The sequence below is a fragment of the Manacus vitellinus genome, unplaced genomic scaffold (genome assembly GCF_001715985.3).
Source record: "Manacus vitellinus isolate BGI_N305 unplaced genomic scaffold, ASM171598v3 scaffold_10_pilon, whole genome shotgun sequence".
In the NCBI taxonomy this organism is placed as follows: domain Eukaryota; kingdom Metazoa; phylum Chordata; class Aves; order Passeriformes; family Pipridae; genus Manacus; species Manacus vitellinus.
Window position 1 is genome coordinate 10,726,117 of NW_021938838.1, and position 12,158 is coordinate 10,738,274.

Below are 12,158 nucleotides of genomic sequence, written 5' to 3' on the forward strand. Positions count from 1 at the left end.
AGCACAGATATGTAAGTTGTACAGTTTATTGAAGCAGCAGGAAAGCAGATTCAGGACTGCCAGTCAAAAAGGCACTAACTACAGAGTGTTAATATGTGTTGTGACAGAAAGTATAGTAACAGAGATCTACTAGCACTTTGTGTGTATAAATGCATATTCCTGGATCTGCTTCAATGCAGTTGGAGGTGCAAAGCTCACATGAAGGTGTCCCTTCAGGGCAGGAGGAGAGACAGTCCATCGATCAATCCCAAGTAGGAAGAGGTTCTTTCCCCCCCTGACTCTTTCTGCCCAGAATACCCCTTTTGTACTATAAATTTCTGGCCCTTCACAATGGGATGAAACTACTGCACGTTATAGGGGGGGTTTGGTGACTTTGGTCATACATGTATTATGTCTGTAGTTCCTCCTCCTTTGCATTCCACGGGGTGTGGAAGTCAATACATAAGTAGAGCTTAATGAGGGTCTCTGTTACTTTTGGTCAGAATTTATAGTTGACAAAAAGGTACAATAAACAACTTGTCCCACCTCCACATACTCTGGCAGCAGCCAGGCCCACCTGACCTTCGCCAGACAGTCTTTGCACACATCCTTATCTCCTTAACACACCAGATTTACAGCAAGGCTGGTTGCTCAGGGTGAAGGGGGTGTAAGGCTGATGCAGAGGCATGGGTGCTCCTCTGTGCTTCACAAACATCAGGCTGTGAGGCCTCTGCTTCCCTCCAGACATTCTCTAGTTGTTAGGCCTTTGCTCGAAGCAGGTGCAAGATAAGTGAGGGGCCCAACTCATGTTTTTCTCAGCCAGCCTCATCAATTCCTCACCGACCTAAAGCAACACTGTACAATTCTGACTGTTTACAAGTGACTTCCATCAATATTTCATTTCTTTGCTTCCCACTAAGATATGGCACTTATACATCACTTGCACATTCAAAATTAAGCATCTTTTCCATTACAGTATCAAAGACAGATCTTACTGAAAAATTACATCCTGAACCCGAAAAAAAAAGGAATTAAGTTATCTTGGATATAAGAAGCCTGTCTTCAGAAGTATTATATGGAATATGAAGGTAAATTACTCCTACTCTAAGTAAATAAAAATATATAAAAACCTCACTCCAGTTGCAGAAAAAGAGCAGAGGAACACAAATCAGCTTTACAGACTACCAAACTTCAAAGCATTTATAGTGTCTCAAGCCATAACTTACCATACTCAGTGTGGCAGAAGTTTTATACTACTGTCATAAGAGTGAAAATGAATCTTCTATTACATCAAGCCACACACTCACACAAAATGTGTATTTCTACACTATACATACATTGTGTAGAGATAATCCTGTGGATTCTGTTCAGATGTCTAACAAAAGGTATTCTCTTTTCTACAGACCACAGTAGACTATTTGACAAAGCTCACAAAGAGGATAAATTTAAAAGTATTTTCTATAGGTCTACTACCAAAAAAAAAAAAAAGAAAAAAAAAGTAATGGAGGGTTTTTTTCTGACCAGAATTTTTTTGTTGTCTAAACCAAGAAGCTCTGAATATGGATCTTCTTACAGAAAAACCCAGCAGACCTGTAGATAAGTAAGACTTCTCAGGGAAAATGAGACAGAATGAATAAAAAGAGGACAGTCCCTTGATAAGATTTAAGCTTCCAAAATCTACTCAAAAAAGGAATATAAAGCAAGTAAACACTATCCTCTTATCACTAAATGCAAGTTAGGGTTATACTTTTTAAACTTGGAAGGTAGTTACTACAATAAACAGATTTATAAAAATATAGGATTAGTACATTCAAAAAGACTGAATTTGTAACAGCCTTCAACATTAACATAGTATCTCTGAAGTAACATGTTGCCTCAAGAGGGAGGGCTTGTTTAGAGGAAAATGAGCGCAGAAGGGATATGTAGACAAGAATATGCAGGAGAGGACTGGAAAAGCAATCAAACTTAGAAACAAGTGACCCATCCTAATTATCTCTGATAGCAGATGCTGCCAACAGATGCTCCCACATTATGCTCCAAGTACAGCTGTGAGAACCAGAAACAGATACCAAAGATGCTAAACTTGAAAAGATGCAGCCCTCGCACCTCAAAAAAGGATACTTGAGATAGCACCCTAAACTGACAAAGCACGTTTCTTCCAGTCACCTCTGCATCGTGAAGCAATCCAAATGTATACTAAACCCTTTTGCTTAAGCTGTCAATTTTAAAGCTTCACAGGTGTTGGCAGAAAAAAATATCAAGGATTATTAACAGATGTACTGACCATAAGAAACAGTTTATTCAAGTCATAGCTGTAGTATGATGACAGTTGCATCATCTTGTCTCATTTATCTCAGTTAGTGAACAGAATTTTACAGAAGAGAGTAAAAGCTACTCGGAAAAAAAAAAAACATTTTGAACTGTCCAATAAGTTTTATATTACAAACAATAAAGAAATTATTTACTTATTTACTTAAGCATTTCAAGGGTTATAGCTCTTGGAATTTTTTTCCTGGTGTTGGTTCAGCCTTTAAGTGTCACAAATCATCAAAGTTTGAATAAAACCCAGCTTTAAGATACCTGTATCTGCTCAGAAGTAAACCTAGCAATATAAAAGATCAGAGAAGATCTGCGCATCAGCAAGCTCACAGAAGTATAAATAATGCAAATCACAACTTTCATCCTTTCAGGATACTGGAAATCTCCAAGGGCTATGCATAGCACACCACTTTTCAGAGTAGCATCCAGCTTTTTGGGGTCTCATTAATTTAAGGTTCTACCAACTGCAAGAGTACAGTTGTAGTAAGGAAGACCCACTTCCCAGACTGATTCAGTGAAATATTCTAGTGCTAATATCTGCTATAGTCTCTATCAACAGCCAGAAAAAAACACCACTGAGGTGTTCAGCCTTTCCATGTAGCTGACAGAATTCCTACCACCACCAGTGTAGTGTTTCTTCTGGTTTTTACACTGGCAAAACTGGTGTAAACTAACTAGGCAAAACTATAATAAGCTGGATTCAAACACTCTTAAGAAAATATTAGGTCACCATCTACATTCGGTGGACTATCACCAAAGCAAAAGTAACTTACAACTTTCTGGAAAACATAATTTTTTTTGTGATGACACTTAAAACCAGTGAGAGTAAAATGACGTCATATTTTCACAAATTTCCAAGGTCCCTTTAAAAAAACTAATGCCCTGCCCATGTCCCCCAGAAGGAGAGAAATGACACCACATCCCATCCCTGAGAGCACTGCAGCTCTCTGCTCTGAGCAACACAAAATTCTTACTGGACCACAAAATACAATCCAGGCTCCAGTACCGGTTAGCTGAAAACAGATGGCAGCACAGAGAGCCCCGGTCCCTGGAGAGCTCACTAATCGAGTCCCTCCGTAACTCGAAAAGCTTTCATTTAGCAAACAGAGCAGTTCAGTTAACTCTGCACCCCAGCTGGGACAGCGGCAGGCAGGGCTGTGGGATCATGGTGGTCGATCTCTGTACGTCCAACGGGACACTGACAACCGACAGAGAAACCCAACCTTTCTGCACTGCTCTTGGATGACCGATCAGAATTTTGGCTGTTGCCATCCCCTGCGTGATCGCTACGCCGGGGCACAGCCGGGATGAGCGGGGTCCGGCAGGGGCACGACCGACATGCCACTGTTGCTGTCCCCATCCAAAGGCCATCCCCTGGTGCCACACCGAGGGATGCAGCAATAAACCCGAGGGGTGAGGGGTAATGGGTGACATGTGGAAGCACCTCACACCCCTTCTACTGACAGAGATACTGGCCCCACATGCCCCTGGAGAGTCTGGACACTGTCAGGCTCATGAGCCTCATGCTCGGGCCAACAAAAACTGGGCAAAACACACAGAACTTTCTGCCACACGTTACTGCACCTGCCTGCCCTACTCCCACCAGCCATCTCTGGAGATGGCTTGTTCCTTCATTTCTCATGGAAAAGTTCTTCCTCAATGCCAGGCTCCAATCTCCCCTGCGGCTTTGTCAGGGTGCAAAAACCTTGCCCTGGACCTGCAGCACTGGATCGCTCCCCTTTGCAAAACCTTTTACCTCCAGGGAGATTGTAAGCATGTCCTCCCCAAGCTTCTCGTCCTGTAGACCAAATACAGTCACACCACTAAACCTGGCTTCCTAGGTGATGTTTTTAAGGTGCTTATGGCTTTTGCTGTTCTCTGGGCTTTCTGCAGCTCATGGTGGGTGGTCAGTTGTGCTGGTGCCCGGCATTGCTGCTGCTGCTGGCCCGTACCACACTGCTGACCTCTGCACTGGCATTGCTTAGCAGGGATAGGGCTGTACCTGGGCCTTTCCTCACCTCCTTCAAGCTCCTTTCCAAAGGTCTCACCTCCCTCCTGCTGAAGGAAACACCAGGAGTTGAACTGAGAGTGTGGCTGGCTCTGGACCAGCATCCTGATGCTCCCCGGGCACTTGCTGGCTGCCACCCTGCCTTGCTGGGGCTGAGGGGACCCAACTTTGTCTGTGGCTGGGGTTAATACCTTCAACACCAGCTTCTCAGGGCTGCGTGGAGGTGAAATGAATCTGGTCGCCCACACAATTTGGGCACCGTGTGGGTACAAAGCCTGCGGGCAGCATCCCCCTCCGGCCCTTCCTGCCCCAGTGCCCTCTTCTTGCACAGAAAGCCTGAAGTATTTAAATTGCATTTGTGAAAGATTTATCCCAGCGCTCACGCTTGTCAGCAGCCTTCAAGAGCTTTGCCCGGCCCTGCTGAGATTAGAGGTCACTTTTGCTGGACCTGCTTCCAAAACACGGCTGAGCAGCCCGGCCGTGCCGGAGCGCTGGATGGTGACTGTAAGGGGAAGGTGTGTAGAAAAAAAACCTGAATGAACAAGCGCAGAGGTTGACCCGGGGCTGTATGGAAAATAACAAACAAACAAACAAACAAAAAGAACATTGTATCTTCTTTTCTAGCTTTTATTTCCGCCAAGTTGCACATGCGGAACAGCCCGCTCAACCGACCCGAGAGTGTCGGGATGTGACAAACAGAAACAAGGCGGACACGCCGTGTAACAAACGAAGCCCAACAAAGCCGCCCGTGCGCCCTCAGCGGGCCGGGGCCGCGCCCCCTCCCGCGCGCAGCCAATTTTGCGGCCGCGCTTGCTGCGGCGGCGCGGCGGGCGAGTGGCGCGGGGCGTTGTTGGGGCCGGGCCGGCGGGCGGGGCGCGGCGTTCGGCGGTGCTCGGTGCTCCGCCCGGTTGCTGCCGCTCCGCCCGCCCGCCATGAACTCCCTGGACCGGCAGAGGTGAGTGCGGCCGCACGAGCGACCCCGCAGCTGCTTCTCCGGCGCGCCGGGAGCTCCCGGCTCCACCGGCCGGGCTGCCCGGGCGCGCTTGCGCCGTCCCCGCGGAGCGGGGCGAAGCGGCCGCGGGAGGCCTCGGCTCCCTCTGCACCGCGCTCCCGGCGCTGCTCCTCGGCCCAGACAGGCGAGCTGGCGGTCCGGGGCTTCCTCCGCATCCTGCGCTCGGGGCGGCTGTGCTGCCTCCCCGCGGAGGCGGCGCGGGCGGCCTGCCGGGGGCTCCTGCCGGCCCTGGGGAGGAGGGACCTGCTTCTCTTTCCCTGCCACTGCTCGGCTGTGGCTTATTAAAATCCGCTTGTGCTGTGGTAAACCCACGGGTTTGTGCGTGAGGCGCGTTTCTTACAGCTCCGAGTCCCACGCTGTGCTTGAAGAACGCGACGTCAAAATAGCCCTTTCTTATCCGAGGACATTGATGGTCTCGGTTACACGGGCTTTGAAGTTGCAGCTTGCAGGATGTCAAAATCCTGAAAGGAGTTTTTAGCGTCCAAAAATACGGCTGGGACGGATTTTAGAAACGCATCAGTGCGGGTGTTTTGTGGCTGACATGTCGGCAGGAACCGATAGTCCGGCGTTGTCAGGGCTTTGTTGCCATGTCTGCACAAGCTGAGGGATCCCAGAAGTGAGCCCTGCTGGTCACAGCTGCCAAAGGGATCAACTCACAGATAATAAACAAAAATAAGTTAAAACTTGAATTTCCTGTTTTCTGAAAGAGTTTTTTAATTTTTTATTTTAGTGATGTCTGCAATATGCAAGTGTTTCCTTGAGAGCTTTGTGGTCAGTAGCCTGATTTTATGCCTACAGGGTTCTCCTACTTTAAGAGCAGGTTTTCATGTGCTGCCTCCTGTTCCCCCTTTCACTTCAGTGACTAGGTGCAGGGGCTCATACTAGTCAGGGAACAGTTAATTAGCTTTAATTGCTGGCAGTGGTTTAGCTTCCCCAGAAGGGAGGTGGAGGACAGGCCATAACTACCGGGCTCTTGGCGGTAATTAAGACTAGTCAGCTGTTCTGTGGCTGAAGTCAAGGTATTGTGATCTTCACCCATGAATTCACCTGCAAACCACTTAGGATTAAATTCAGGTTTAGAAAACTGCATTAGTAATGATCATAATAGCAACACTTCTTCCAGTCTTATTCTCTGTTTGCTTAATTATGGTAACTAATTTAGCAGTAGTTGCAAGCTGAAGTTCCACAGTGATGCTGATGGAGACTTTAGTGGAAAGTTAAGTTGATGTTAATTAAAACTTAACTCCAGGTAAAATTCTAAGTTTGACTGGAATGTTGTCAAATATCGACCTTGTTCAACAGAAGTGTAAATCTAACCTGGACTTGAGGTGAAACAGCTCCTTTTTGACACACATTGGGAGGCCAAGATTTTTTTAAAAAGGAATTAGGATTATGAACTTGAAATGCATTTAAGAGCAATTTCAGTGAAAAGATTATAGGAGAACGATGGCAGTAAGAAGAAAGATCTGTTTAAAGAAAAAGTGAATTAAACTGAGATCGTCAGGTTAGTGTTTGCTGTGGGGTTTTTTGCATATATGTGTATGTGTATATCAGGGCATTCAACGTTTCTACAAAACAAAGTCATCAAAGCCACACTGCTACAAATAATCCCTTGAACAGCTGGCAAATGGCTAACCTTTTTTTAAAACTGCTGTAACATAGATAATAGAACATAATGGTTTCCTGATGTACTTAATAGTCCAAAATGTAATACTTAGTTATTTAGAATCTAACTCTCAGTGTTTTTAAAAATGTCTGAAATAGTCTGATTTCCCATCTATATTGATTTTCTTTTTTGTAAGTGGGAATGTTTCTTGCATTTAGTTTAACTCTGTCACTGTACTTTTTACCTGAAGTTGAGCAAAACTACTTTGCCTGGGCTTTTATTGCATCTAAATTATCATTGTATTGGTTTTCTCTGCCTGTTTAAGTGGATATGCACAGGGGAAAAGTGAATTCCTTTCATCTTTTACATTAAAATGTGACTAAATAGATGAAGATCTAATTATGGTTAATATACATCCTCCCCAGATCTCAAAGCTTTTGAAAGAAGACTTACTGAATATATTGCATGTTTGCAACCAGCTACAGGACGTTGGAGAAGTAAGTTTAATGTTCCAAAGGATAAATAAGATTCTGTCTTTTAAGCTTTTTAGATTTACCAGTGTGTACCTCTGATTTAAGTTTGCCCAAACAAAAATCTCTATTTAAGTTTTCTTTAAAATTTGTGGCATACATTGCATAGACTGCAACAAGTAATACAGGATAATAAACTAATACTTCAGCCAGAGTTAGAAAAATGAGGTTAAAATTGAATTGGTTTAAGGCTGAATTATTCTGGAAATAGTTGGAACAGTAAGTTGTTGTGGGGGATTTTTTCTGTTTTATTCTGGTTTTTATGTTGTTTTGGGCTTTTTTTTTTGAGACTCAGACTTCTCTGATAGTCACTGTAGTTACATAAACTAAGTATGGTTTATGTAAGTGAGATAGTCCCTATAAAACTGAAGGTGAAAAAGTTACAGCAGTGTGCCATAAAGGCAGCATATGTCTTCAGCTCTGTTCTGACAGGGATGTTTGAAGGAGGAGGAAGGTCAAAAGATACCACAGATATGCTGCCAACTTCTGAATCAGTAGTCTGTGGTGGAAACAGCCAACTTTTTTTGTTGTGAGGTTCTGCTGAAGTTTCCCTACTCAAAGAATACTGATGTTTTTTAGCACATATAAAATAGCATCTTTTCTCCTGAGAGGTCAATTTTGAATGAAGGAATGACTACTTAGAAAGCAAAACCAAACACCACTACCGCCACTACAAGCTCCCTTGTTTCAGAGCAATCAGGAGGCAGGAAGATATTTATATGTACATCTGCCAAACTTGTGCATACCTACTGTAGGAATGCATTTGGCTTCCAGAATTGTTATTTGCTGTCAGATATAATTAAAAAAAATACTGAAAACTTCTAGGCATATTTAAATGAGGTTTGCATAACTAGTGTTGTATTCAATTGTAATTCATGTTTTTTCCCAAACTACTCATTTTCTTAATTTTGCAGTTCCCATAAAAGAGGAACTTTCTACTTAAATTGTAACAGGGTATTTAACTTCAATGTTTACTTTTCTTCCTGTTATTCTGAAAAAAATGTGTTTTGTAGAGAAGCTTTGTGCTTTTGATAGATCTTTTTCAACTTTCTTTTGAAAACTTAACTTGTCAGAGTTCCTATTTTTTTAAAATTTGTAATATCTGCAAGGAATATGCAACTCAATAGCAAATTATAGCAGTCTTGCAAACCTAAAAGTAGTATTTAGTGAATATTTGGGTTTTGTTTCCAGGTTCTTTCCTATGATCCTAAAGGCTGGTAATTCTGGGCCTTCTCTTCCTTTTTTTTTGGTGTGGTTTGATTTGTTGGCTTTCGTTTTTTACCCTGCCCTGCCCACTTCCTTTCCAGTAAAAACTTTATTTGCATCCAGAGCTTCAGGCTCCACAGAAAGTACTGTGATGAAAGCTGCAAGGCTTCATGGATGTGCAATATAATATGAGGTTTCTCTACATTTATATTTGTTCTGTTTTCTTTTTCCATCAACCCCCTTTGTAGTCTCTCAAAATCAGTCCAGGATGCTGTGTTAGTCTGATATGTATCTAGTATTATTCATTTACAGTGAATTGATTATTTTTCCTAAGCCATTCTGGATATGTAGAGGTTTTTGCTAATATTCATGTGCTAATGTTAACATGCTTCCTGACTCCTGTTTGGTTTTTTTTGCCTCTTCCTTGCTTGTGATTGTGTCGATTGGGATGGGGAGAGGAACACAACTTGTGCCACTGAAACTGCCTCAGGCTTTCCTTATGCAGATGAGCTTGGGGGAGAGAAACTTTAGCTCTGCTCTGCAGTTGGATGGTTCTGCATTCCTGTTGCCCAAAGTGCACTAGCTCAAATAGCAAAGTGAACTTTTGGTACAAATCTTACTTTACTTACCAACTCATGCTTTTAATATCCACGTTTTTTTTAGAAACTTTGGTTTCTTCAAGGATTGGGATATTTCTGCATGACAATTTAGATTTTGGTACCAACTTGTACAGAATCTTTACAGTTTCGCTTGCTGGTAGTTTTTTCACCTATTTTCATTTCTGCCTCCAATTAGAAGCTTTTTCTCATGCAGAAGTAGGAAAAGAAATACAAGCTTAAAAGTTGCTGCTGAAAAATAAATGCTTTTAAATATGAGTGAGGTATACTGTTTATGACTCTTGTTCTTTTCTTCATCAGTGATTCTGATAGTGGTATCAGTTTGCACAGCAACTGGGGCTTGGAACTGGTTAATAGACCCAGAGACACAGAAGGTAAGATCAGGCTAATGCTGAATGTTTTCTGTTTCTTAGCTTGGTGCTGCAGTCAAGTGGTATATTGAAAACTGAAAGGCTGGTTCTTATGTGAAACTGGAAGATAGTTTTTAGTAAAGCTCTCAAGCTGTCTGGAATTGTTGTGGAATGTGTCCTGGGGCATTGCCTATGAAATGGTACACCTTGAGTGCTGATACGAAGAATTGTTCACAACTACTTCGAGAGGGCTAGGAGCAGTGTTTTATTTTTAGTTAAGAGAACTAGGCAGCAACTTTCTGTATGTTTTAGAAAGTATATAGTGAGACTAATCCGATTTCTTTCCTAGGTGTCGTTTTTCACATCACTTTGGAATCACCCGTTTTTCACAATTAGCTGTATTACCCTAATAGGCTTGTTCTTTGCTGGAATACATAAAAGAGTGGTGGCACCATCAATGTATCCTTTAATTGTGTTTGTCAAGTTACAAGTGTTGTAGTTACTTCTGTTCTTGAAGTCTGTGCTAATGCTGCTGTTTCAGTTTTTACTTACTCTGTGTGCAAGTGTTAGCTGCTTTCCTTGACACAATCCACACAGTATAGCAGCCCGATGTCGAACTGTTTTGGCAGAATATAACATGTCCTGTGATGATGTAAGTGTTGGTGGTTCATTGCCTAAACCTTGTTTGTATAAAAAAAAAAGGCAAACAATTCAAAAAAGACACACGAGTTTTTTTCTGAACAGCATTTGTATGCACCTCAACAAATTCTGTGCGCCTGTAACACTGGAATGTGAAATGCTCAGTATCGTTCTCTGTGTTGTTTTAAAGTCAGCCTGTAATATTGAACTTGAAATGCAATTGTTGGGCTCAACTTTCAGGGTTTAAACTCTTTTTTTTTTTTTGTCTCTCTTGCAGACTGGAAAATTAATATTGAAACCTAGGCCTCATGTTCAATAAGGGCTGTCTTCCTTCAGTTTTTTCCACTGCCATGGAAACCAAAAATGACCTTTTTTAAGGTAGTATGACAGCAAAAAAACAAATGGGACTGGTTGTCACTGCCTGGGAGTGAAAGTCTTAACACAGTTGACAGTGAAAGTGTGCAATATTCCTTTCTTGAATATTTATCCAAATTCTTTGTTATCACATTATCAGTGCTTTTGCTACTTCTGATTACCTCTTTTTCAGTATTAGTCTCACTTTTTTACTTCAGCTAGAACAGAACATACAAGTGAAGTATGTTAATCGGCAATGAAGTTGAACTTGAAAATGAAACCTCATTTGTGTTACATGTCTTTGTAAGCTATTGTAAATAGCACACCAATGCCAATGTTCAGGAAAAGAAGTAATATTTGCTTTATGGATTCCTTTGTTCCCGTGAACCGTATTGAGAGGAACACTTCCCAGTCTCCTGATGTTTTATTAGCACACTTCCTCATTACAGCTGTCCTTGTCTCCTGGTCACTCTTTTTGGAACTGGTTAAAAGGCTCACAGAAGACGGTCTGTCTGTGCTGGAGAAAACTGGTCTTACTGTTTAAGAACTTCACAAATATATCAAGGATCACATTTGTCGAGTTGTGTATATAGTGCACCAGCCACTTTCCTTGTGGTCATACATAGTTCCTTGTTTGATCTGGTTCAAAACACTGCTATTTTAAGATTTTAATATTTTAAAAGTTGTCTTAAACATGCTTGTATCTTCCTGATTGCAAGGTTGTACTGTATCTAAAGTCCACCCGAACATTCTGAGGGGATTTTTATGCTGTGATAGTCAGAACATGAAAATAGTATTGCAAATGTAATAACTTCAGATTTGGTAAAGAAAATATAAAGAGTGCCACAAGAAAATAACAAAAATCGTTATTCAGAGTGTTAACAACGAGGTGTGGATGAAATATGCTTAAAGTGTAACTTTTGAATAGCTAAAACTATAAAGTTTTAAGTTTAAGTTGTTCAAGGTGCCTTTTTAATTGTTTTGAACTCCTTAAATTGACTCTAACTGCAAAGCTCTTGCAACTTCAGTAACTCCTACTACAGGGTAGACTGGCTTTTAAAGGCAGCCTATTGATGTAACTTTGTCAGTTAAGACATTAAGAATTGTCTTCTGGATTTTTTTTCCAGTAATGGTTCTGCCCACGCATTATTTTTAACTGCTGTATATTTTGTAGGTAAATGTGTATAAAATAAATCCTTTGTATAAACAAAACGTTATCTTCTTTTGTACCGTGCAAACGCAGATCTCCAGTGAACGCAGAAGAACTTAAAAGAAAATTTGTAGCTGAAGTCTAACTTTCATACCGGACCAACTTTTCCTGTATTTGATGTCAGTATCTTAGATTATAAGAACTACATCAGAGAGAAACCCCCTGCCAGGTTTCCACCCTACAGGTCAATCCTGCCTCTGTAAGTTCTCTTGGAGGAAACTGTTTCATGTGACGTTTATTGAGTTGTTGACCTGGGGAAACATGCAGAGCATCCCCGGGCAGGAGCGGGACGCCGCCGGTGCCGGTTCGGGGTGCGGGCTGTGGGCTG

The 12,158-nt window shown here is 42.1% G+C and overlaps 2 protein-coding genes across 2 annotated transcripts in view; both read left to right on the plus strand.

Moving 5' to 3' along the window:
- Positions 1-7,345: 7,345 nt before the first annotated feature.
- CNEP1R1 (CTD nuclear envelope phosphatase 1 regulatory subunit 1) lies at positions 7,346-10,623 on the plus strand (the record flags this gene model as incomplete). Its single annotated transcript, XM_018085867.2, has 5 exons — positions 7,346-7,421; positions 9,578-9,651; positions 9,977-10,086; positions 10,225-10,279; positions 10,544-10,623. Coding segments are annotated over 5 exons (357 nt in total), but the record flags the coding sequence as incomplete, so codon positions are not given.
- The window catches only part of HEATR3 (HEAT repeat containing 3), a 21,637-nt gene continuing 20,022 nt past the window's right edge, over positions 10,544-12,158 (plus strand). Inside the window, exons 1-2 of the mRNA XM_029964647.1 lie at positions 10,544-10,644; positions 11,864-12,029. The gene's annotated coding sequence lies outside the window, so the exon portion shown is untranslated. The remainder of the gene's footprint in view (positions 10,645-11,863; positions 12,030-12,158) is intronic.